Source organism: Ceratotherium simum, chromosome 4, assembly GCF_057802395.1.
Source record: "Ceratotherium simum simum isolate JZ-2026a chromosome 4, ASM5780239v1, whole genome shotgun sequence".
Classification (NCBI taxonomy): Eukaryota; Metazoa; Chordata; class Mammalia; order Perissodactyla; family Rhinocerotidae; genus Ceratotherium; species Ceratotherium simum.
The window spans coordinates 35,534,910-35,562,688 of NC_141903.1; the positions used below are offsets into that span (position 1 = coordinate 35,534,910).

At 36.2% G+C, this 27,779-nt stretch overlaps 1 protein-coding gene and 1 non-coding gene across 6 annotated transcripts in view; one reads left to right on the forward strand and one right to left on the reverse strand.

Annotated features, from left to right (window-relative positions):
- Nucleotides 1-27,779, reverse strand: part of ANKHD1 (ankyrin repeat and KH domain containing 1) — a 123,154-nt gene that overhangs the window by 9,545 nt on the left and 85,830 nt on the right. For all 5 annotated transcript variants that reach the window (XM_087429695.1, XM_004420092.2, XM_014795384.2 and 2 more), the window contains 15 exons: nucleotides 25,967-26,725; nucleotides 19,728-19,873; nucleotides 19,450-19,561; nucleotides 18,807-18,952; nucleotides 18,160-18,302; nucleotides 17,506-17,719; nucleotides 15,234-15,409; nucleotides 14,854-15,016; nucleotides 11,373-11,468; nucleotides 10,780-10,896; nucleotides 6,474-6,648; nucleotides 5,211-5,667; nucleotides 4,583-4,729; nucleotides 2,159-2,308; nucleotides 380-1,992 (listed from right to left, as the gene is read on the reverse strand). In XM_087429695.1, the coding sequence (XP_087285821.1) occupies nucleotides 380-1,992; nucleotides 2,159-2,308; nucleotides 4,583-4,729; nucleotides 5,211-5,667; nucleotides 6,474-6,648; nucleotides 10,780-10,896; nucleotides 11,373-11,468; nucleotides 14,854-15,016; nucleotides 15,234-15,409; nucleotides 17,506-17,719; nucleotides 18,160-18,302; nucleotides 18,807-18,952; nucleotides 19,450-19,561; nucleotides 19,728-19,873; nucleotides 25,967-26,725 (4,614 nt within the window). The remainder of the gene's footprint in view (nucleotides 1-379; nucleotides 1,993-2,158; nucleotides 2,309-4,582; nucleotides 4,730-5,210; nucleotides 5,668-6,473; nucleotides 6,649-10,779; nucleotides 10,897-11,372; nucleotides 11,469-14,853; nucleotides 15,017-15,233; nucleotides 15,410-17,505; nucleotides 17,720-18,159; nucleotides 18,303-18,806; nucleotides 18,953-19,449; nucleotides 19,562-19,727; nucleotides 19,874-25,966; nucleotides 26,726-27,779) is intronic.
- LOC147917251 (U6 spliceosomal RNA) lies at nucleotides 7,588-7,697 on the forward strand. Its single transcript, XR_015552110.1, has one exon. It is a non-coding gene; the product is annotated as a U6 spliceosomal RNA (small nuclear RNA).

Sequence of the window (27,779 nt, forward strand, 5' to 3'; positions counted from 1 at the left end):
AAAATTACTGTGATTTAAAAAAATGTCTCTAAATGTGGAATCCTTGAAGCATCCTGAGTTCTTTTTTACTAATATCTAATGTCTTATGCTAAGTCTAAGAAAATGGACTGACACAAGGTATTACCTCCTTGCTATGAGGGACAGAGACCACACAGAGAATATAAAGCAGCTAATTACATGCGAGTGATTTACCCACAGCTATTTTTTTGTCCACTCAATTAGCAATCATTAAAAGGTCTTTACTATTTATGACACACTCTCATTTCTTTAAGATCATGCAATACTATGTACAAAATAAATACTTTATTATTATCTTGGAAGATTAGATTATGCTGTTAGAGCCCCAAATTGGGATGCAGCAATAGGTATAAGAACTTACCAACTGGACTAGTAGAAACTCGCTGGGAAGGTGGTCTGAAGCCAGGTGCCTTGGAGTTGTCAGGGTGCACGTTTTCCAAGTGTCCAAGTACAGAGTTACCCAGGAACGCTGACTGAACAGTGAAAGAGGCATCTGCAGCAACTCGTGAGGACAGCGGACCATCTCCCCAACCCTGGTTAGCTGGCACCTGACTACTATCAAAAAGACTACTGAAGTGATTGAAAAGTGTGGCTGGGCCAAATGTAGGTGGCAAAGATTTATTTGCTGGGTTAATGTGCATCTGAGAACCATTCATAATGTTCATGGCTGAAGAAAGCTGCACTGCAGCTGGTGGGCCTTGAGGTGGTGTTAAAGGAACTGGATTTGTAACAAAAATAGACTGGGGATCCTGGTGTACAGTTGCATTTGGTACCACTGAGTAAAAAGAACCTCTGGACTGCATTCGATGAGAAACTCGAGGTGCTGGTACAGCTAATTGAGGTAAATTATTGGTTTCCTGATTATCAGCAGCAACCAATCTGGGTGATGCCAAAGTCAATGGAGCAGGTTCTGAATTAGATGCAAAAGGCATTGACATAGGACTTAAATCAGACACACTGGATGGCTGTGCCTCCTCCTGTGTGTTATTGGAGGGAGGAGTGGGACTACTGGATGGGAGAGTTTCTGGAGCTCCTGGGGTGTTGCTGGTAGAGCTACTGCAGCTATTTGCAGCTGACGATGGGGTACACAGGTTTGCCATGGGCTGGTCCTGTGTGGAAACTTTCTCTCTGGGGGGTGGCATGGCAGAGATAGACTCCATCTTTTGTGAAGAAAGCTGTGCTTGAGGAGTACTTGCGGGCAGAAATGTGGTGGGAACTTGCCCACTAGTGATAGGTGCAGAGGAGACAGAAGGCAAGGAACTACAAGTGCTTGTCACAGAAGAAATCACTGTTGCTGGAGGACTCGTCTTAGGCACACAGGCAAACAACTGCTTCCTGACTGATGAAGGAGTCCGGGTATTAGTCACACACAGTTGCTGACTGGCAGCAACTACAGAAGAGACAGTGATAGGACAATTGGCAGTAGCTAGTCCAGCAGACTCTGAGGGTAAAACAGTCCCATTCTGGTTAGGTAGACGGCCTGTATTATTATGCTTTGGAGAGCTATTTGTGTTGCCGGGATTCACAGGTCTCACTGGGAATGGTCCCCAAGTGTTAGGAGAGGGTGAAAAGGTTCCTCCAAACTGGGCCATGGGTAAGCGAGGATGCCGAATCTGTTGCATGGTTTGAGCAGCCAGCAGTGCAAAATGAGGGTGGGGATAAGCTAAGGGTAGAGAAACTGGGAAAGAAGAACGTACATTTGTTGGAACGTTCTTATTAAGTTTATTAGTGGGCTGGAACGTAGATAATGTTGTCGCCTGTGAAGTTACAAGAGTTGGAGCACCCAAGGGAAATGCATTTTTACTGGAAGCTGCTGTGGTGCCTACTCCAGCTGAGAAGTTTGCATGGATGGATTTGGTGCTGGCAGGTGTTCTGATATGATTTTTAGGAATCAAGTCTTCCAGTTCCTTAGCAGGATCTTGAATAAGTGCATTAATAAGTTGAACTGCATATCTTGTTGATTCTGTACCACCCCTGATGAGAAAACAAACAAAAAACAAAAACAAGATCAAAATCTTAAACAACCAGGTAACCTTTACCATGAAATAAAATTCTTGATTGTACCATACCTAACAAAAGTATGCTTCTAATAAAATTTAATTTCCACACAGAACTAGCAATATACATTTTTCACAATTACCTTATCGTGATCATTCTCTCCCCATTCTTATCTTTTTGTTTATCCACATCAATATGGGCACCAGTAACATCCTGTATTGCAGTGATGTTGCATCCTCCTCTTCCCATTATCCTGGAAACCACTGAGGCTGGAACAGACAATTTCTTTGACCTATAAAATGAAGCCTACAAATGAGCTTATGAAATCAAATGTCTCTGTATAGTAAATGTGTTTATTAAAAAATACGTCTTAGTAAGTATATTCATGGACATTTTAGAATAATATTTCTCAAAACTTAAAAGCTTCTAGTAATTCCCTATTTATTTTAGAACTGACCTATCTTATCATATTGAATTTAATTTAGTAAAGGGAAAAATTACATCGCCATTTAAAACAAAAACTATATTTAAATCACTCATAATCTGGGCCAGCCCCATGGCTTAGCGGTTAAGTGCACGCACTCCGCTGCTGGCGGCCCGGGTTCGGATCCCGGGCACGCACCGACGCGCTGCTTCTCCAGCCATGCTGAGGCCACGTCCCACATACAGCAACTAGAAGGATGTGCAACTATGACATACGACTATCTACTGGGGCTTTGGGGGAAAAAATAAGTAAAAAAAAAAAAAAAAAAAAGTCACTCAATCTAAGCATTCAATCTGCCCAAAATATCACACGTCAACTCAACTGCAATGACCATATGTATTGACTCTTTCTAAATTAAAATAATGCATACTGTATTATTAAACTCCATACTGAATAAAAGAGGCTAGCTTATCAATATCAATAGTTTATACTTAGCAATAAAAAATAAAGCCTCAGATTTGAACTACATAAAAAGCAACTCACTAGTGGAGCCTGGGACTTCCTCTTGTGTCTGAGGCAAGCAGAGCCAGAGAGAAGACGAGAGGCTAATCTTGGGATCTGACAAGATGGCCCAGTTGCCCCGTAGGAATATCAAGGAAACCCAGTGTTTGCTGGCAGAACCAGATGAGAGCAATACCCATTATTTTCGTGTGGTCATTGCTGGACCTCAGGATTCCACCTTTGAGGGAGACCTTCAAACCTGAACTATTCCGGGCCGGCCCCGTGGCTTAGCGGTTAAGTGCGCACGCTCTGCTACTGGCCACCCGGGTTCGGATCCCGGGCGCGCACCGACGCACCGCCCCTGTGGCCACGCTGAGGCCGCGTCCCACATACAGCAACTAGAAGGATGTGCAACTATGACATACAACTATCTACTGGGGCTTTGGGGAAAAAAAAAGGAGGAGGATTGGCAATAGATGTTAGCTCAGAGCAGGTCTTCCTCAGCAAAAAGAGGAGGATTAGCAGGGATGTTAGCTCAGGGCTGATCTTCCTCACACACACAAAAAAAAAATTATTAAAAAACAAAAAAAAAAACCCTGAACTATTCCTTCCAGAAGCATACCCAATGGCAAAAGCATACCCAATGGCAGCCCCGAAAGTACATTTCATGATCAAAATTTATCATCTTAATGTGGACAAGTTGGGAAGAATATATTTAGATATTCTGAAAGCTAGAGCATGGGCTAGGCTATACACCATGAATAATCTTAAATCGATCTGATCATCAAGTATGTATCACTTCTCCTGTTCTGCCAAGACTTCTTCCTTTTTTGTTTGCATTTAATGGACACAAAGTCTTAGAAACATAAAAAAAAAAAAGCTTAGACATCTCAGCTCTTTGCTGATTAAATGCACATTAGCAAATCTATATCTTGTCCTAATTCCCTGTTGTAAAGCATGAGCAAGAGCCTAGAAGTATCATCTGGATTGTGTGAGACATTTAAAAGCAGCAGCCCCCCACTGCTTTTATTCACTTCCCCTATCATGGTCTAAGTATAAAGCAGTGTGAATGATGGTAGTTGCAGGGATGTAGGTGTTCTTTATTTTTTTTTGACAGGGAAGGTAGTTTTAGTTTTACAGACACATTTCCCCCTTTTTATGGTAATCCAATTGCACTGGTTAAAAGCAGCTAACCACTTCTTCAGAATACGCTCTCCAGCCAAGTCTAACTTTATTTAAATGCTGTGCTATATATGTACAAGCTTGATTGTCTGAATCAAAATGGGACCATTAAATAAAGATCATAGCTTTCACTAATAACATTGTGACTTTGCTGTCAAGTGTAGAATCTTCCCTTGTGACTATCTTGTATGGTTTGTCTATAAACTTCTGGAAATCTTATGTTTTAATAAAATATTTTTTGTCATTTTAAAGCCAACATTTGTTGTATCATATAAAATATGCAAGCAAAATTTACATATTGCTTCTAATTTTGCTTTAGACTTCTCTGGATTTAGCATGGGACTGCGTTTAAAATAAAAACCACATTCAAATCATTCATTAATTAGTTGGGTAACCATCTCACAAGAGGAGAACGTATATGGTCTATAAAGTTAAAAAGATGAGACTAAATCTACTTACCTTCGTACAACTTCTTTCCATCCATCTTCTCTTTTTTGCCCCCTTTTAGGGCTAGTCAGATTTAGCTTTATGTTTGGCGAGCTTAATGGCAATGACACTGACTTGTAGCTTGTTGATAATGAATTAGGATTCACTTCACCTTCAAGTCTGAGAAGAGGGAAATAAAGTCCAATAAAAGATAAATTTTAAGATAGAAATTCAAGACTGTATTTCTTTATAGACAAAGTTATGCTGAAATATTTGAATTAAAATTTGGCACATCAAATTATCAAGAATTCAGAAAAATAGAAATAGAGCAGAGTCCATCATCTATTTTAGTATTAAAATGTATTTGGAAGCCAAAAGTTGGACTATAATCAACAAAAATGACATAGTTAAAATAAAATCAAGATATGCTAATATTTTCAATTTCAAAATTGAATCATAAAAATTTCTAATAATCCCATTTCATAACTAGCACATGATTAGGAGAAGATCGGTGAATTTCAGTTCTGAATATTGAAGACAGATAATGTGGTAGACCTAAATTGTTTAACACAACTTATGCTTGAAGAATGTACTTCAAATTCTTGTGCCAAGCATGAAAAAGGAAAGGTGGATGTAGAGTTAACAAATCAGAAAACTTTACCGTGTTTGAGGTTTAGAAGTGGCAGTACTCGTCTTTTCTTCTTGGGAATGGAGTAGCAGTGAGGGGTATCTCCTATCACTAGAGGAATTCACATCCATAGTGAAATTTAACTCTTGGCTTTTACCACCACTACTACTCTCACTGTTGCAATCTGTGCTGTCCAAGTTATCTGAATCACTATTTCCACCTGTACCACCACCTCTGGGTTCTCCATTTATTTTATTTTTGTCTGCCTTTTGCTGTGCTAAGGATATATGTTGTTCTGGTAATATTAAATGTGCAGTGGGAGGGGTCTCTTTTGTTTTGTTCTTCTTATTTTTCCGATTGGTGCTGGGGGTTGTCACCACGTTGGCCCTTTTTTTCCCAAACACATTTGTGAATGTTGCAGATGTTGCAGAGATTCCAATTGTGGTGGTGGTGGTTGCACTAGGAGGTTCTATGGGAACTTCTTGCTCCACTGAAATTATCAAAAAGGATAAAAATCACACTGAGAGGTACAGATCTCAAAACAAATTGTGACAGAATATACCCAAAAATTCATAATAATTCAGACCCTTAGGTCATATTTTCCTTTCATATTCACTAGTATTCACTAGTAAATAAAGAAATCTTTACTGTTATTAGAACAAATATACTATATCATATTTTGATGTCCAACTTGGTATAAAACATTCACACTATTAACATTCTTAAGATCTGAAATGCTAGTCTCATGAACTAACAAAAATCATAATACAGTTTGAATTTAAGAAATTTTTCACATAGTATTTTAGAATTAGAATTCAAATAGAGCAAAATTATTTGCCTAGTACAAGCACTGCCAGACTGTACAATAAACAACTCTTTGAGAATATTGAACCCAAGCCACGTATAGCTTTGAGCCTGAATCTTAGGCTAAAAATTTACTGAGGAACTGGACCTCTCCCCAGTTTCCAACTGGGGGAGGAAAGGGTAGGGAAGAACCTGAAGAGAAGCTGGCAAACCTCTTACTGTATCACTTTTAGGACACACACGACATTTTACAGGGTAACTTAAATTACAACTGAACTTCTTCAAATTATGTGCTTGCCTTCCCCCTTCTGGGTCTCTATATCACTTTACAATATAAAATATTTAGAAATATTTACTGTGAAAGTCAATTGTCAATTTCAGATTACAATAGTAATTGAATATTTAACTAGAATTAATTAGAGCAAAAAGCACTCAAAATGAAGTTGATAAACAGGAGAATTTTATCACTAATTTGGATGGGTCATTTCTCACCATCTTCATCATTCTCCTCTTCATCTTCATCCTCTGGTAGTTCTGAATTCTCCTTAGGTTTGTTTTCCTCATCTTCTTCCTGCTTCCTTTTCTGCTCCTCTTTTTTCTTTTTCCTCTTTTCTTTTCTTTTCTCTCTTTTAGCTGCAAGGGCCTGCTTTCTGCTCTCCTCTCTTGACTGCAAATAAAATAGGTGTATCATTTTACCAATAATGCAATAATTTAAAATAAAGAATGAAATATTTTTGTTTATGGTACATGGGGCTTCCCATGGATGTCAGTCTCAACACACATTTATAAAAGCAATAAAAGAAAAAATAGATAAACTGAACATCACCAAAATGAAAGTTTTTGCCCTTCAAAGGAACCATCAAGAAAGTGAAAAGACAGCTCATAAAATGGGAAAGAAATTTTGCAAATCATACATCTGGTAAGGGACATGTATCAAGAATTTATAAAGAACTCTTATAATTCAATAATGAAAAGACCACTCAATTAAAAAATGGACAAAGGAGGGGCCAGCCCGGTGGCGCAGTGGTTAAGCGTGCATGCTCCACTTCAGCAGCCCAGGGTTCGCAGGCCCGGATCCTCAGCGTGCACCAACACACTGCTTGTCAAGCCATGCTGTGGTGGCATTCCATATAAAGTAGAGGAAGATGGGCACGGATGTCAGCCCAGGGCCAATCTTCCTCAGCAAAAAGAGGAGGATTGGCATTGGATATTAGCTCAGGGCTGATCTTCCTCACGAAAAAAAAAAAAATGGACAAAGGATCTGAATAGACACTTCTCCAAAGAACATATACAAATAGACAATAAACACATGAAGAGATAGATGTTCAGTATCATTAGCCATCAGAGAAAAGCAAATCAAAATCATAATGAGATGCCCACTTCACACCCACTAGGATGGCTATAATCAAAAAGACAGATAAAGCAGTGTTGGTGAGGATATGGTTCTGGAACCTTCATATACTGCTGGTAGGAATATAAAATTGTGCAGCTACTTTGGAAAACAATGTGACAGTTAAACACAGAGTTACTATATGCTCTAGCAATTTCATTCCTAGATATATACCCAAGAGAAACGAAAACATGTTCACACAAAAATTTGTATACTGTGCTCGCTTTGGCAGCACATACACTAAAAAAACTGCAATGATACAGAGAAGATTAGCATGGCCTCTGCACAAGGAAGACATACAAATTCATGAAGCACTCCATATTTTAAAAAAAAATTGTACACCAATGACGTGGAAACAACCTAAATGTCCATCAACTGATGAACAGATAAACAAAATGCAGTGTACCTATATAACGAGATATTACTTGGCAATACAAAGAAATGAAGAATTGATATATGCTATAACATGGATGAAGCTTGAAAACATTATGAAGTGAAAGAAGATAGTCACAGAGGACCAAATACTGTAATATTTCATTTATATGAAATGTCCAGAATAGGCAAATCCATAGACACAGAAAGTAGATTAGTGGTTAGCTAGGATGGAGGGATTGAAGGGGTAGGGGGTGATATCTAAGGGGTGTGGGGTTTCTTTTTGGAATAATGAAAATGTTCTAAAATTGATTGTGGTGATGGATGCACAACTCTGTGAATACACTAAAAGCCACTGAAGTGTACACTTTATTTTTTTTTTATTTTTTTTTTTTTAAGATTTTATTTATTTATTTTTTCCCCCCAAAGCCCCAGTAGACAGTTGTGTGTCATAGCTGCACAGCCTTCTAGTTGCTGTATGTGGGACGCGGCCTCAGCATGGCCGGAGAAGCAGCGCGTCGGTGCGAGCCCGGGATCCGAACCCGGGTCGCCAGCAGCGGAGCGCGCTCACTTAACCACCAAGCCACGAGGCCGGCCCTGAAGTGTACACTTTAAATAGGTAAATTGTATGGTCTGTGAATTAAATCTTAGTAAAGCTGTTAAAAAATACATTTATGTGGCATCTGTTTACTTGACTAAAATGCAGCTATTGTGATCTTTATAAAATACTAACAAATTCACTATAAAAATACTGACAAGAGGCTATTATAAAAATTATTTTCCCTACGTTATAGAGTTATTTTAAGCCACATTCATAATTCTGATCACTTTTAGTTTTGCCTTGATTAATACTAGAAGATATTTTTTTTTCAGAAAGGGGAACATGGTAGTAGTTGCCTAGCATCATAATGAAAGTGTGAAACAAGTAGAAAACACATCAAGTTACTCATATTTCTATGGAAATTATCCAAAAAGGTTCACCATAAGAATTTGTCCATGGAGTCTAGGTCTCCTGGTAATTAAGTAAAGCGTTTTCCTCAAAACTATAATTTACTATGCTGAGGCATAAAGTAGTTATTCTTTGAAATTTTTATTTATCTAAATCAGGGGTCAGCAAACTATGGCCTGCCAAATCCAGTCTGCTGTCTGTGTTTGTATGGCCTGAAAGCTTTTACATTTTAAATCGTTGAAAAAAATAAAAAGAAGATTTCATGACACATGAAAATTATAAAAAATTCAAATTTCAGTGTCCATAAATAAAGTTCTGTTGAAACACAGCCACGCTCATTCATTTAGCTATTGTCTATGGATGCTTCCATACTACGATAGCAGAGTTGAGGAGTTATGACAGAGACCATATGGCCTGCAAAGCCTAAAATATTTACTATTTGGCATTTTACATAAAAAGTTTGCCAACCTCCTATGTAAATGCGGAAGGAGCCAAGGACTAAGCTAAAAATTATTTCATCACTTTGTTGGCATAAGAGCAAATTGGCTACTTAGGGAATTGCTGACCATATCCCTGGGTAGTTACACAAAAATAAAAATTATAGATGTGGAAGGGACCTTAGTAGTCATCTAACTTCAAACTTTATTTTAAAATAAACATAACTTTTTTTCCCCTTCTGATTTTAACTGTAATCAAGTTTATCACAGAGGTACAAATATTTATTTAATTCTCTAATGATAAGACTTTAAGGTTTATACTTGTCTCCCTATTGTTAGCAATGCAACACTGAATGTCCTTACACATTCACATCTTTGAGCATCTAATTATTTACCTTAGGCTAAATTTCTATAAGTGGAATAGCTGGAGTAAGGGTATGTACCCTTTTTATTAATTCATTGTTGTCAAAGCATCTCCATTAATAGTTACACTAATTTACGCCATATATCAAAAATCATACTAGAGTGCTAATTTATCCACACCCTTGCCATCAATAGCGATTACCAAACTTTTATATTTTAAGCTTTGCCAATCTGGTAAAAAAAATTTATATTACTCTTTTACTGTGCATTTCTTTGTTTATTCATGAAGTTTAGCACTCTCCATTATTTACTGAACATTTGTATTTCTTTTTCTGTGAATTGCCCATTCATGTGATGATTTTTTATTCTGAGCAAGTTATCTTTTTATCATTGATTTGTAAGCAATTTGCTGTTCTTAGCTTACAAGTTTTGTATTTTTCTAAATAAAAATTGGGGGGCCGGCCTCGTGGCTTAGCGGTTAAGTGCGCGCGCTCGGCTGCTGGCAGCCCGGGTTCGGATCCCAGGCGCGCACCGACACGCCGCTTCTCTGGCCATGCTGAGGCCGCGTCCCACATACAGCAACTAGAAGGATGTGCAGCTATGACATACAACTATCTACTGGGGCTTTTGGGGGGAAAAAATAATAAAAATAAAATCTTAAATAAAAATTGGTGTCAAAATTTTAGCATCTCTCAAAATGATTATATTTTTTTCTCTTTTAATCATCAACAAATTATCTTCCAATTATCGTCATGTTAAGCTATCTCTTGCATTCCTATAATAACTCTACTTGATCATGGTGTTTGTTCTTTTCATATAACTTCTAGATTCAATAATAGCTTTCTCATTTTCCAAGTAAGCAGACTGAGCCTCAGAAAAGTGATCTTTTTTTTTTATTTTTTCCATTATACCACATATCCTAGGATACTAGACACTTACTCTTTAATTAAGGATCTTATAAACTACTTATAGCCCAGATCTTTTAATAAACAAAAGATTTCCAATGTTTTACTAAATTTCTTCTCACACTAATGTTAAAACCACTTAGGCAGTGGTTTTAATCACATTTGGTAAACTGTAATCTGCTCAAAAAGTAGTCCCTCGCCTATATGGTTCAAAATATTTTTTATGAATGATAGGTCAGAATAAAAAAATTGATGGTTGGACAATCTATTAATCATTTCTTTTGAAAGAGATTTTGTTAAGATTATTGGTCATACAGGTGGCAAATTTATTCTAGCAGATTTTCAACAATTTCTAATAAGGAAAATTATTTTTCCCACTTACCTTTTCCAGATCGAGTTCCTTTAAAAGAATACTTGCATTCTTATTTGCTTCTGCAGCCTGCTGGTCTTTAGCCTTCACAATTGTCTCAACACATTGGTGACATTTTTTCAACAGTTCCTATAGTAGAAAATGGAATTAATTATATATATATAGGAACACATAACATAAACAAGCCAAATAAAACCTGAGCTGATGAGCATACCAAAGTTCAGAGCTTAAAGCTCAATCAACTGAAAATTCACTAAACCAAATTAAGCTATCCTTTGAGTCTAGTCATGTATCAATCTTTCATCGAAATAAGGCACCATTTCCTAAAAAGTTTATGTCTTCTCAGAAAACGTTCTAATCAGGCTAACGGTCTAGTAATAAACTTTAGCTACAGTCACTCTAATTCTGGTTCAAAATAGAAAGGGAAGCTCAAAATAATTTATCAAAAGTATTATACTCATTCCCCATTTGCAAATGGGGAAACAAGCATAGAATAATCAGGTGATCGGTCTCATGGAGGACAAAAAGAACAGGCTGCTAACTGCACACTTCGGCATGTAATTCCACAAAGAACAAAATGTGCTTTAACAGTGTATTAAACCTACCTTATCGGTAATTGTTGCTATGTATCTCATGCATTCTATATCAGAAGGGAATTGATTGACTTCCTTCACCAAATATTGAACAACTTTTACATGACCCTGTAAAGATTACAACAAAAAATACACAAAACAATCCCTTGAAAATTTGCCCATATGCTTAAACACTTAAGAGTAAAAGGTACAGTAATACACCCAGAGTTTACTGAACTTAAAATTGGAATTATGAAAATTAGAACAACGTTGAATTTATAGACAGAAAAAGATAAGTACAGTGTGCTCAGGAATATATGGTAGGCCAAAAGACATTTCTCTTGAATTTAATCTGCCCACTTCCCACTGAAAGTAGAAAAACTTTTGTAGAAAAACAATACCTCTTAGAATAAATCTATTAATAAAATAAAAATTGGTGATATGAAATGAATCTCAGTATAAAAGGGAAATTAGTCCTAAAACAAAGAGGATGTTCTAGATTTCAAAGCATTATTTTGGCTCTATCTTACTAAACTAACAAGGTGGACTATCACATTGATCTGAGTCATATGACTTGAATCTAGGTAAAACACTTTCTAAACGCCCTTATCAGGGGCTGAATGATCTGTAATCAATTCCATGTACATCTATTCTAACATAACCAATCTTGCACAGTTTCCCCTCCTACTAAGGTTCTAAAAAGTCTTTGAGAACTAGTCTGACGGTGACAAAAAACAGGAAAGTGGTTGCCTCTGAGGCAGGCAATTGATTGAGAACAGGCATGATGGAACTTTTTAGGATTATGGAAGTATTTTATATCTTTAAGGGGTGTGAGTTAACATGAGTGTACGCAATCATCAAAACTTATTAAACTATGTATCTTACATTTGTGCATTTCATTATATATAAATCATACCTCAATTAAAAAGAAAGAAAAAAATAGAAAAAAAGAAATAAGTCTAGAAAATATCTTACGACTTTCTTTTAAGGGGCCGGCCCTGTGGCGTAGTGGTTAAGCGGGCTCGCTCAGCTACTGGCAGCCCGGGGCTCGGATCCCGGGCACGCACCAATGCACTGCTTATCCGGCCACGCTGAGGTGGCGTCCGACATATAGCAACTAGAAGGATGTGCAACTATGACATACAACTATCCACTGGGGCTTTGGGGAGAAAAAAAGAAAAAAAAGGAGGAGGATTGGCAATAGATGTTAGCTCAGGGCTGGTCTTCCTTAGCAAAAACAGGAGGATTGGCATGGATGTTAGCTCAGGGCTGATCTTCCTCACAAAAAAAAAAAAAATTTTCTTTTAAGACACATAACGAACACTGCTTTCATTCCATAGCTATTTAGTGGCCACCTAGTATGTGTCAGGTACTGTGCTAAACAACTGAGTATAAACAGTAGTGAAAAAGACAGTCATGAATCTTGGTCTTCATGGATCTTCCAGTCTAGTTGGGGAGACAGGCATTAAAAAAGTAAATACCGGGGGCCGCCCCGTGGCTTAGCGGTTAAGTGCGTGCGCTCCGCTGATGGCAGCCCAGGTTCAGATCTCCGGCGCGCGCACTGACACACCGCTTGTCAGGCCATGCTGTGGCAGCATCCCATATAAAGTGGAGGAAGATCGGCACGGATGTTAGCTCAGGGCTGATCTTCCTCATGCCTGCACACGCACACACACACACACACTAAATAAATAAGTAAGTAAGTAAGTAAATACTGTATGATTTCACTCATATGTGGAGGATAAACAAACACACAGATAAGGAGAATAGACTAGTGGTTACCAGAGAAGGGGGTGGGGGGAGGGCAAAAGGGGTAAAGGGGCATATACGCATGGTGATGGATAATAACTGGACTGTTGGTGGTAAACACAATGCAATCTATACAGAAACTGAAATATAGTGATGTATACCTGAAATTTACACAATGCTGTAAGCCAATATGACCCCAATAAAATAATTAAAAAAAAAAAAGTAAATACATGTTTGAATGTATAATTACAAATTGGGATAGGGAAAATAATAGCGTACTATAAAAGAGAATAAGAGGACCTTTTCAGATTGGGTGTTAGGGAAGGACTCTCTTAGAAGTGACATTTAAAATGGGAGCTAGATGGGCCGGCCCCGTGGCTTAGCGGTTAAGTGCGTGCGCTGCGATGCAGGCTGCCCGGGTTCGGATCCCGGGCGCACACAGACGCACTGCTTCTCCGGCCATGCTGAGGCCGCGTCCCACATACAACAACTAGAAGAATGTGCAACTATGACTTACAACTATCGCTTGGGGCTTTAGGGGAAAAATAAATAAATTAAAAAAAAATAAAATAAAATAAAAAATAAAATAAAATGGGAGCTAGAGGGGCCAGCCCGGTGGCGCAGCAGTTAAGTGTGCGGGCTCTGCTTTGGTGGCCTGGGATTCGTGGGTTCGGATCCCGGGCTCGCGCTGATGCACCACTTGTCAAGCCATGCTGTGGCGGCATCCCACATAAAGTAGAGGAAGATGGGCATGGATGTCAGCTCAGGGCCAATCTTCCTCAGCAAAAAAGAGGAGGATTGGCATCGGATGTTAGATCAGGGCTGATCTTCCTCACCAAAAAAAAAAAAGGGAGCTAGAGGATGAATAGAAGTGAGCCAGGTGAAGACAAGGGAAAGAAGCTTTCAGGTGGAAAAAAAAACTGTGAGCAAAAGCCCTCAGGCAGTTAAAAATTTAGTGTACTCTAGGCCAGTGGCTAAAGTATAGTGAGCAAAAGGGAAAAGTAGCATAAATGATTGGTCTGGAGCGGCTGGTATGAGCCATATCATACAGGGCTTTGTAAGCCATGTTAAGTAGTTTATAGTTTATCATAATTGCAATGGGAAGGTGTTTTTGTTTTTGGTGAGGAAGATTAGCGTTGAGCTAACATCTGTTGCCAATACTCCTCTCTTTGCTGAGGAACACTGGCCTTGGGCTAACATCCGTGGCCATCTTCCTCTACTTTATATGGGGGATGCCTGCCACAGCATGGCTTGATAAGTGGTGCACAGGTCCACAACCGGGATCCAAACCTGCAAACCCAGGGCAACCGAAGCGGAGCGCATGAACTTAACCACTATACCACCAAACTTAACCACTATACCACCGGGCTGGCCCTCAAAGGTTTTTTTAAAATGTAGCAGACAAGTGACCCTTAATATATATAGGAGGTATAATAAGTTTTTATGAAAGTCCTCTCGTTTTTGTTCCTCCTTAGGTAGAAAAGACATCCATCTGCATATAATATCTGTCCTTAAATCTCATGTTTATGTATAACAACAAAACAAAACTAGTTAAGACACCAAGTGATTAAACAACAAAATCGCTTATAGCAAACTACCATACAGCTCTTAGATTTGGCCACAAAGAGAGTGGAAAGATAGCAGTGGTTTGTGTATGGAAACATAGTCAATTCTTCAAAATCAATTTATCCTTCTCACATGGTTTCAGCTTAGAATTGGCTTAAAATTATTAAGTTTTATCTTTTTTTTCCCCACATCAAATTACCTTGCGAAATGCTGACATAAGCGGTGTGATTTTCCGGTTATCTGCTGCATCCACATCAGCACCTGCTTGCACTAGCAATTGCACCACATCAAAATGACCACCATTGGATGCTAACCAAAGTGGTGTGTTTCCCTTTTTGTTACGAACATCAATATGGGCTCCCCTATAAAATCAAAGAATGTTAATATAGTTTGTTTTCTATGAGAGGAGGCTGACTTTTTCTATTGTTCTCTATTTGTCTTTTATCTTTTATAAAACAGCATGCAAATAATCTGGTCTTTAAAATGTCCATAAAGTAAAACCATTTTATTAACCATAAAGGCTCTGAAATGTGAAAGGGATTATAGGAAGTTCTATATATAAATATAAAATTTACCCACCTATTAATCAGAAGCTCACAAAATTTGTAGTGACCTTTGTCTGCTGCTATTGTTAAAGCAGTATCTCTTGAGGAAGGCACAGGGGGGGCATTAACATCTGCTCCTTTATCTAGTAGAACTCTTCCAACCTCTGCATATCCTCCAGAAGCAGCTTCCATCAAGGGGGTAAGACCAGTCTGTTTAAACCGAAAAATTATGCAAGTACATTAATATAATTTCCTTAAAAGACTAAAACAATTGACTTAAAGTGGATTCTATTTCTGATTTTCTCTCATAAAAGAGCTAAGCAATATTCAGTCTTGAATTTCACTAAATAGCAAGTGAAAATTGTTATTCAGTTAGACACGCTAGAATGAATTTACTTATCATAACATACTACCCTCATGCTAAAAAAATAAACAATTTCATAACTTCTATATTGTTATAAATTTACACATGAGACAATAACTTTTCTGCACAATGAATAGAGATATTAAAAGACGAATGAAAAGAAAATTAAGTAAGGCACAATGTTCCATGGGAAAACTTTGTTTAGAATATACTCTAAGGGGCCGGCCCCATGGCTTAGTGGTTAAGTGCGTGCTCCGATGCTGGCAGCCCAGGTTCGGATCCCGGGCGCTCACCCACACACCGCTTCTTCAGCCATGCTGAGGCCGTGTCCCACATACAGCAACTAGAAGGATGTGCAGCTATGACATACAACTATCTACTGGGGCTTTAGGGGGAAAAATAAATAAATAAATAAAATCTTTAAAAAAAAAAAAAAAGAATATACTCTAAGAATGCAGTTTGCTAAATAAGGGGATAAATTCTTCCAATCCTAGTCAAACTTGGGTAAAATAGACTAAAATATCACTTCAGAAATTTTATGCATATGTGTCTTTCGCTCATTCGTCTCCAACATTTTCGCCAAAAGACATTTCTTAATGGTATCATTTCCAAAATAATATGGATTTCTCTAGGACTTCTAATAGATAAGTGGGCTACATTGAATACTTGTAATACAAAAAGATAAACTGGATAATAGGAAAGACTCATTTCTCTTTGTGTGATGAAAAGTCTGAGGGAAACATATATTTCCTCGTTTTTTAGATTAAAAAAATGTAAATGTTGCATTAAATTTTAAGAAATACAACTAATGAGATTCAGGGAGAAAATATAAGATTTTCATTCAAACCTTTCCAATTTGATATGACTACCACACTGGACATTGTCTGATTATAAAGAATTCTACATAAACTATGTTTTTCTAGGGTTCTAAGTACATAACAGTTCTAAGCACAGAAATTCAAAGCACTGACATACTAAGTCCTACTTTCTAAATAACAAATAGTCATGAAATTGTCAGAATCTGTGACAGATTAGATTTTAGCTTTCTTAATTTTACATTCTTTACAATTTTTATTTATTTTTCCCCCCAAAGCCCCAGGAGATAGTTGTATGTCATAGCTGCACATCCTTCTAGTTGCTGTATGTGAGACGCGGCCTCAGTGTGGCCGGAGAAGCGGTGCGTCAGTGCGCGGCCGGGATCCCAACCCGGGCCACCAGCAGTGGAGCGCGCACACTTAACTGCTAAGCCACAGGGCCGGCCCTAATTTTACATGCTATGCAGTAATTTTTTTGATTGGGGTTTTTATCAATGGTAAGTATGTGACTCATTAAAGAAGTTCTTCAAGAATCTATATTACTGGACTCTACAAAATAATCTTACTACAAAAATATCTTAGTATAAAATAATCTTACTACATTCAAAAGTTGCAAAATGGAGGACTGATAGTGAGCCACTCAAGGCTGAGGTTGGAAAAAGTACTGATTCTATTTTCTTCACTGTCCTCAATAAAAGTCACGAATGGTGACAGTGAGTCACTGACCACCGTATAGCAAAATTCCTCAATCCTGCATTGGAGGATCAGTTTTAACTTACGACAATTTTTTTTTTTTGTGAGAAGGACTAGCCCTGAGCTAACATCCGATGCCGATCCTCCCCTTTTTTCTTGAGTAAGACTGGCCCTGGGCTAACATCCGTGTCCATCTTCCTCTACTTCATATGGGACGCCGCCACAGAATGGCTTGACAAGCAGTGCGTTGGTGGGCGCCTGGGATCTGAACCTGCAAACCCCAGGCTGCCGCAGTGGAGCGTACGCACTTAACCGCTGCGCCAAAGGGCCAGCCCCAACTTACAACAATTTAAAATAGCACATTCGAGTGGAAATGCCATGATCTTTCTACTCAGAATATATCTGAGATACTTGACAAGTTATAAAATGCTTACCTTTGCCCTATGTTCAACATTGGCTTTTCGATCCAGAAGCAAACTCACTACTTCTGCTCGGCCTTGGAAACAGGCCAAAGTGAGAGCTGTGTTCCGATTGGTCTCTATTTGAGCATTAATGTCTGAACCCATGTCAAGCAGCAGTTTCACTGCAGGAACATGTCCATTCATTGCAGCCAACATCAGGGGAGAAATACCTAGTTTACTCCCAGTCCTAAGAGGGAAAATGTGCTTAGAAAATTAAAAAAATATGTTGCCTAGTGTTTTTTAAAAAGCATAGAGAACATCAAAGATAAAAATGTCTCAATAAAAAGAAAGGTTTCTAACACCAATGAATAGATTTTATTTGTTTAGACTAATAATTAGGAATAGGAAAATCTCACAATTTAAAACACAATCCCTATTTAGAGGCTATAAATTTCCAACTATGCATAACAAAGTACTTTCTAAAATGAGACCTCTTTAAAAACAGCCATGTTAGCTGAAATAAGCTGTGATTACTTATAAGCACATTATAGGAATAATTGTTGGCCTTGTAACTTCAGTACTATCTTAATTAAAAATGGTATCTGTCCAAATATTTAGGGGAAGACACTTAACTCCAAGGTAGTAATTTATTAATCATGAGTAATAAAATGAACAGGTGATAGATACCTTGAATTAATTTCTGCCCCCGCATTAAGCAGAATCTTAATGATATTAACATATCCTCCAGATGCAGCTAGACTCAGTGGTGTATAATCAGACACATTTCTATGTTCTTTATTTGCACCTCGAGCCAGCAGCAAGTCTACCACCTACAAAGTAAAATATGAAAAGTGAAATCCAGTTTACACCAAGGGTTCAACTTGTAATGAAGGAAGCACAAAGAAATGGGACCTATAACTTCCTTGTCTAAATATCTGACATTTTAATTATGCCTTAAATATTCAAATATCAGCACTAGAGAAATGGATTCAATTTCATATCGAGGAATTCAGAGCTTCAAAATCCCAATTATATTGAAATAACAGGATGTCACTCTTTCTACTCATCTATTGTTGAGTGATCAATCTGCACTTCATATGTGTTAGGAATGTGGTTCATTCAGCCCTAATAAAGGTAAGGATAAAGAAAATTTTTATTTTGCCTACAGGGCAAGAAACAGATTCCTTAAAATGGCATTTACTATTCTCATTAAACTTGGTATAAAGACATGTCAAAACACATGCAAGTTTTATTCATGTAGCTAAATTAGTAAGCACATGCATATTTAAAATACAAGCAAAATGTTTACAAAATGAAAATTAACATTAACACACCTCCTGACGTCCACCAGAACATGCCAATGAAAGTGGAGTATCCTTAGTTCGTTCAGATTGTGCTTCTATATCTCCACCTTTATCCAAAAGGATTTCAACAACTCCAACGTGCCCTGCTGTTGCTGCCAGGATCAGTGGTGTGAAACCTAAGTCAGAAAATAAAAATTTCAAACAAATTTGTGTCTTTTACTTATTAAGCCACTGTTTTCCATTCTCTATTGTTTTAGTAGAAAAAGGTCTTTAGGGCAGATACTTGTAACCATTTAACATAAAACTGCTCTAAACCCTAACTTATTAGTGACAAAAACCCATAAACACCTGATAAAAAGGAAACGTTAAGTCAAACAAAACTATTCAAGTTTATACTCATACTGAACTTTGATACCTTTGCACGCTCTACTTTCGGATTAAGGAGGAAGGCAACCACAACTTGATGTACTTCACTGATGATCTACAGTCTAATTTTTGAATTTCTGGAGAATAATTTGGCTTTGTAGATTAATAGATCTGCATATTCCTAATTGAAATATGCTTATCCATCTTTTCACTGAGATAGTTTAGGAACTACTTATCGATAGTGAAAAAACTAATTGTTTTCTGATGTAATTACATTCAGGCTTTATTTCTGATTGACATTTCTTACCTTTTTTGTCTCTGTGCTCAATTTTAGCATCTCGTGCAATGAGTACGGATACAAGTTCTTCATGACCACCTGCACAAGCTAGTGTTAATGCTGTGTCATGATTGCTCTCAGTCTAGAAGAAGAAAAAAAATAGGTTAGATTTTTTTGTTTGTTTACAATAGGGTTATCAAGTGAAGAGCAAATAATATTTATTTTCATAATGAAGGCACAATGATTACTTTCCTTTCCAAACAAAATCAGAATGTGCAAAATAAGTTTAAATAAAGCAATCTACTTACATGTGCATCAATGTCAACTGAAGGATACACAGGGGGCATAGAATGGGAAGCCACGTTGCTTGGAGACTGAGAACAGGGTTCAGGTGTAAGACATTCTGTGGTCTGAGAGGAACTGTTTGAACCAGTGGGCACTCTGCTACTCACAGCTGAAAAACAATATTCACATTGCTGAATTCTACTTAAAAGAGTAAAGTCATTTGTATACAGAAAAACACAGAAAACAGAAAATTCTATAGCAGTGATATAATGCAGTAGTTAAATCATAAGCTGCGGAGGCACATGGACCTGTGTTTGAATCCCAGTCCTACCAGTGACCTTCTGATCCTGGGCAAGTAATTTAACCTCTCTGAACCTCAATTTCCTTATATGTAAAACGGGGATGATAATAATAGTACCTGCCTTGTAAAGTTGTTGGAAAGACCACTTGAGATAATGCAGGTCAAATACTTAGCGCAGGTGCCTGATATTTAGTGCACATATAACAAATGGTAGCCTTTTACATTGTCAATAGGGAGAAAATACTTTCCAAAAAAAAAAAAAAAAAAGGAATTTTTGTCTTAGTTTGTAAAAGACAATTAGATAAAAATATCCTGAAGATAATGCAAAAAAAAAACAAACAAAAAAAGAGGGAGGAGAACAAGTTAGAGTATTTCTCATAAATAGCAGAGAGTATGTGTTTTTAAAATTCAGTATTTACTTTGAAAATCTGCTAAAATGAATCAATGTCTGAAAAATCAAACTATTTTTAAAATGAACATTGGAACTTTTATTTGGGACCTCAAAATCTGGTGTTTGAAAACTGAGTCAATTGAAATTATATCTTTATGTCTCTGTATATTTCTTATGTTTCATAAGAGATGGAGTTTGCCCAATAGAAGGGGAAATAGGACCTATCTCAGAAGGATGTTGTGAGTTGTCTGTGAGATAATGTATAAAAAGCATTTAACACAGTGTTTGGTACATGGTAAGTGCTCAATAAATGTAATTTTCGGATATTTTATAGGACTTTCAGTACTATTATTCACTGTATTGAAAAATAAAAATGTAACTACTCACTCCAGAAAGAAAAAACTCAGAATAAAATATATAATCATTAATAATATATAAAAAGACAACAAAGCTTCAGCGATGGCAATAACCTTCTATCACCCAGACTAAAAGTCAATCAAAAACACATAGGTCTTAAAGGAAAATGCAAGCATTTCAAGTACTGGAGAATGTTTTCTCTCTAGAATCTTGATATTACTGGATCCCAATCAAGGATACTGATCACAACAAGTGTGAATGACTAACTTTAGTATGCTATTTCTTTAAATAACTTAGCAAATTTTAAGATGTTCAAATATGTTTCTACATGAGCTATCCCTCCCTCCTCCTCACCAATATATAGAAAATCATCTTGACAATATGAATGTCTGCAGCTTTTGTCACCACATAAATATACATAATTTAAAAATCTCGTTACAAATAGGAATGATTATTATGTATATTTGTTTCACCTATAAGAACACGTATGATGGAAACAAAGCTTTAAAAATTTTTGTCATTCAATGAATTAAAAGTAGATAGTATTTTATTATACCTCCTCAAAATAGATATGTTTGGAAAACAGCTCCAGAAAACAAGACAGTAAAGACTGATATACAGTACCTTTGTAATAATAAGATTTTAACAGTGGTCTCATAATCATTAACATACGCCTTATTAAAGAACTACTTTTCTATCATTATTACTTTTGTTTATTTATGTTATCTTTATTACTATGAAAAACATATATTTAAATTTTTTTAAATAGTTGATTAGAGTGCTATGCCAGAATGTGATGTTATAAAAGACTTCTTTACAGAGTTGGCTTTTAAAAAAATACTTTTGTGCATATAAAAGCTATATTACCAAAAATATGTTGTTACATCAATTACTGTACATTTTTGTACAACAGTATCCTAGAAACATTTTTTCTCCTTATAACAATGACAATCAGAAACATTCCAGAGAAGTGACTTTAATAGGATGAATTACATACAAAAAGTTATAAAGATAAAACTAGAAAGTAGCAAAGAGTTAAAAGGTACATGTGGAATAAAGGTTTTATTAAGATAAAATTATACCAAGACTATGACATTTTCATAAATCCTAAAACATTTCCTACCTCTGAACGAAAAGTCTCTCAAAATGACTACGATAGGTCACTACTACAAAAGTCACTATATAATTCAAATTAAATTTATGCACCATCCTAAAATGGGGTGATAGAAAAACTAAGTGCAATACTCTACTTAATTCTTTACAAAATTTAAGATAGTTTTGTAGGCAATATGTAAGATAATAATAAACCTTACTATATAAAAATCTCAGACACTGGGTATACATAAACTATGTTGTGAGGTTTTAAGAAATTAAATCACTATAATCTGTTTTATATAACAGTAACTTTATTAAATAGTTCCAAATAAATAAAAATCTATAAATAAAATACTAACATTTATTAGAAGAAATTATTATTTAAAGATATTTTATTGTAAATTCTCTCAAAAATAAGAGGATTTCCTAATTACTTTTTTATTCTTAAGCCTATGTCGACTCCCACGGGATTACTTAAAGCCAGACACTTTTGAATTGGAATTTGTTTTAAGAGAGCCTATTAAGATGCCAACAACAGGGGCCGGCCCCGTGGCTTAGCGGTTAAGTGCGTGCTCTCCGCTGCCGGCGACCCGGGTTCCGATCCCGGGTGCGCACCGAGGCACCACTCCTCCAGCCATGCTGAGGCCGCATCCCACATACAGCAACTAGAAGGATGCGCAGCTATGACAGACAACTATGTACTGGGGCTTTGGGGGAAAAATAAATAAATAAAATATTAAAAAAAAAAAAAAAAAAAAAAAAAAAAAAAGATGCCAACAACAGTAACAATGTGCTGAGGTCACAAAACTATATTAAACCTTACATGCACATCAAATCTTAATATAAAAATAATGGAAACTGTTATTTAACAGAATTTAGAAGTCTAAGGAAATAACAATATCTTTAATATAAATTCAGAACTTCAAGTTGAATTAGATGCTTACATATTCAACTGAGGTTCTTGAACCTGGCTGAACTGAATTTGAACCTTAAACACTTAGTAGCAACTTAATTTCCATAAGCCTCAGTTTTTCAACAGAAAAACAGGTGGGAAAAGGACTTATTTTATAAGATTATTATAAAAAGCCCATGAGATAATGTATATAAAGCATTTAGCACAGAGCTTGGTGCATGGTAAGTGCTCAATAAGTGTAAATAAACTGATATTAGTTGATTTTTAACCAATCTTATTTATAATATTAAGAATGAAATTTTTTGGGCCGCCCCGTGGCTTAGCGGTTAAGTGCACATGCTCCGCTACTGGCAGCCCGGGTTCAGATCCCGGGTGCGCACGGACGCACCGCTTCTCCGGCCATGCTGAGGCTGCGTCCCACATACAGCAACTAGAAGGATGTGCAACTATGACATACAACTGTCTACTGGGGCTTTGGGGGAAAAAAATAAAATAAAATAAATTAAAAAAAAAAAAGAATGAAATTTTTACTAGATGTTTCTAGAACTGCTCAATGGTCAAACCTATTTTGAACTTTTTAAAATTGCTTTAAATTTCCAGACCTTAGTTCTAGACATTTGAACTGAGAATCACTTGCTATTATGATAACTTCTAAAAGTCCAACACTTGCTTTCAGAAGAAAAAGACCTGAAGAACCATGCTCCCAATCCAGTTTACATACATTCTGTCTGGGACTATATCAGGTATGACACATATAAGACTACACATTAAAAGACTAAGTTAGTTAGCTAATCAAGTCACGACATTAATAAACTGTGTATCTAACCAATTCATTATCATGACAAATATTTTGAGAGTAGAACAGCAATAAAGAAAAAAATACTCCTATATTTAAAGAGTGATATTTATTGCTATTATATATAGATATTCTCTAAAGTAAAAATTGTAAGATGTGCAATATTTTCTCCTTTATTAAATATGAGGGATGAGAACTAGATTTAATTTAGGTAAAATTAATTACATCTTTGGCCTGATCTATAATCCTACCAATATATTAATATATCATACAATTAGGGAATTAGGTATTTACCTAATTCATCCTTGTCTAATTTCTTTCATCTTCAATTAAGAAAATTAAGAGAAACTCCGACTTAATAAAATAACATTTTTTAACGTTAAGTGAGACAGATCATCACTTGAACAAAGAAAATCTAATTACTGCTATATATTTTAGAACAGATAACCTTCATAAAAATGGAAGTTTTTTATATGAAGATAATTTTTGTATTTATCAGCTTATTTATAAGTTAAAGCTTATTAATAAAATATTGTACAATATGGTAGGCCAACTATCATTAGACATTAATGTCTAACAAAAAATTAAATTTTATTAGTTTATATTAACATCATATATAAATAAGAGATGTTATCTAACCAGTTTTCTGAAGTTTCATGTGAACTTTATAAAAGACCATTTCAATTTAACAAATACTTCAGTGAAATACGCAAAATTTGACCTCCCTTACAAGAACCATCTGTAAATACTACCATAAAGCGAATACCTACAAGTTCCCGTTAGAGCTGTTTCTACTTTCTTGAAAAAATAAAAAGGTCCTAAGTTACAACAAAACTAGATTGATCAGTAACGTGGATTTCATAACTGCAAACTGAGTTATTTAATCCGGAACATTATAATGCTATTTATAGAACTCTAAGTCTTAAAAATGTTACTCCCAGGACACCAGTTTCATTATTATTATTCATAATCATACTTCATACTCCAATATCTGCTTTAATTCAGATTAGAATTAGAACTATAAATGAACTATAAGAGTTTATTCATAATTTATAACAACTCTCAACGCTAATGACACAAAGTTAATTTGAGTTAAGTGGCTGTGGGCTGAAGATATAAAAACCCAAATTAAAGAATAAGGAATCTAACTCCTTAAAACATTTCCCAGAATTTTTATTTTCTTTATGGAAACTAAGACATTCCTCCTCTGCACAGTGACACCTATTACATATTAGAGGAGGCTCAAAGGTAGTATTACAATTCTATAACCACTGGAAGTTATACACATGCCCAATAAAATTCCTGATTTAAGTAATCTTATTCCACATTATTAAAGATTCAGTAAAGATTAGGAAGACTAAAGGCTAATAAAAGAAGAAAGGAAACTAGGATAGCATAATTGGGATGGGAAGAGGGGAGGAGAATATGACAAGAGGAAACAGACAACAGTAAGGAAAAAATGTTGCAATCAAGAGACAGAGGACTGGCCTGCCTTTGAATATCACTCCAGCTACATCTTAGTTCTTGGTCTTCATCCACTGTCAACAGCCATTCTGGCTGCATTTCTGAACTGGGCTCTCATGGAGGTGATACATTCACCAGCCATCTTTAGGAAGGTAAATGATTAATTGCACTGTTTTCCCACTGCTGCAAGGACAATGAAAGGGAAAGTAAACTTGTGCACCTCATTTCATATCTAGTTGTAATTTTCCACACAACAATAAACAGAAACATATACTTTAAGGCTACGGGCCTTTCTTTTCTTTTCCTTTTGTGTGTGTGTGTTTGTGTGTGTGTGTGTGTGTGGTGTCTGTGTGTGTGCTTTCACCAAGACAGTTAACTTAAAAATCCCAATCTCCAAATCATCATCAAGTTGATAATAATTTCAATGTACTTTACATCTTCTAAGCACAAATAGTATAACAACATGGGAAGCTTACAGTTTTCTCTGAACATCCTTTTTAATTAGAAATATTTAAATAAAATCATAAATTAAGAAAAAGCAAGGTGATTTAGAATTATGATTTCCAAACATGAAAATCATTAGCAGGAAAATTTAATGTATAATCTTATGTGAATATTCTCTATAAAGAAATTCTACTTTGAGATCTCCTACCCAAGACACAACACAGGGTGGCTTTGATACCAAAGGTCCAAAATAAAGGATCATGGCAACTTTATTTCTTTGCCTTTGCAAATAACAAAAAAGAGGAGGGGAAAACACACTTTTGTGTATTAGTGCTATTGAGCTTAGTTAAATTCTCTTCCAAAACACCTCAAGAAATGAGTCATTTTACAAAGACAGTTCTAAAATGGAAAAATACAAAGTTGGTGTTTTTGGAGGGTTATCTAAAGAAGTTGAGCACACAGATTAAAGAGAAATTATTACAGATATATTTCTTAACCCACCTGCTAGCAGGTCATCAAGAGTGTCGGTAAGCGTCTGGGCTGGAGTTGCAACCATTAGTCCTTCTGGTTCTTGAACTAACAGCCCCTGATCATGTCCAGTAATAGCAATCTGAGGCTGTCCTATAATCTGATGATTACCTGATACTTTCTGAAGTTCAAGAGAATTTGTCCCATTAGAACCTAAGTCACTGGAAAAGTTACACTCTGGAGATGATAAAGGCTGGGCTGGGACAAAATCAATTTGTTCTGCCGATGGTGGAGACTGTTGCTCATCATCAACATCATTATCTTTAAATAAGATTGTGTCAACCTGAGGTAACTCTGAAAAGTGATCCTCTGGGAGACTACCATCTCCTTCCCCTTCTGGGAAGACTCCTCTATGAGAGCACTGCTGGTGTAGAGATATTGTGTCTTTCTGACCTTTGGTTTCCAAGTATTCTTTGGTAAACTGCTGCTGTGTTTTCATCTGCAACTGCCTTTCCACTTTCTGCAGTTCTTTCAGTATTTTCTTCTTCTTCTGGACTTGCTCTTCTCTGTTCTTTTTAAGTTCTTCTATCTTATCTTTGTTCAGAGGTTCACCTTGAATTAACTCCAATGACTTAAGCTGTGCTTTTTCAATAGCACTAATTCTTTGTCCCAGTTCATTCAGCTTGCCTTCAGTCTCCTCTACTATGCATTCCAAAGGCTGGTATGGGTGAAAAGGTGGCAGTACGTCCTGATCTGCTACCTGCAGGGAACTGGACTTCTGCTTGGATGTACCTAAGCACATGAAAAATGTTTGAAAAAGTGCCATGCTAAAAAAAAAAAAAAAAAAAAAAAAACAGCCCCCCCTCCCACACACATGAACCTCCCTCCCAAAACCCTTTCAATTAATGCTGTAGAATGAATGTTCAAAGATTCACACCAGTAGTAGATAAAGACTATACTCATCTATTTCACAAAGCACAAACTGGGATACGGCCTATTCAAAAAATGTGACCAAAAAAAAATCTAATCTTTAGGATAGGAGGATTTTGGAAATTAAGACAGGGGCAGGGAGAAAAAGAAATCAAAGAGGAAAGAATCTCAAAATTCTGCTTATTAGATTGGACTTTTTAAAGAACATCAAATCTAAAGCAGGATCAAAATAGTGTCAAGGATACCATTAATGTTAGCTTAATTGCCCAACTGTTCTTTTCACAATATTAACTGTGCAAGTACAGGTTACTACAAAAAACTATAACCTGTAGATCAAAGTAGCGAAAAGTGTTTTTTCAAGTTCCAAAATGTTTCTGTTATTATATTAAAATATAATGTGAAATCAGTTTTTTTAAGACATATCCTCCTAAAATTTTTCATTAAATAAGTCTTTAACACTTCTGTACCTGAACACTATATTAAACTTACATCACAAAGGACAACTATTCTGAGTTTAAATAAACTCTTCACATAAAAGTCGGTGGGAGAAACAATGAATGTTACCTACGAGAAAATGATAACTTTCCATATAGGATTACTCACATTGACAGTCTATGTTAAAAATGAAGTAAATGTATATTATTTTAAGGTTTTGAATTGCACTTGCTATTCCCCTCATGACAAAATAATTGTCAGTAATAACAATCCTATCATCTGGACATAAAATAGAGGAAATATACAATAACTACTCTGAGGCAAATTCAAGACAATCTTCTTGTTTGGGAAAAACTGGGACTATCCAGAAATAAAAAGGAACAAACTACTGATACATCCTACAACATGGATGAACCTTGAAAACATGTGAAGTGAGAGAGCCCAGATACAAAAAAACCACATAATGTGCAATTCCATTTAT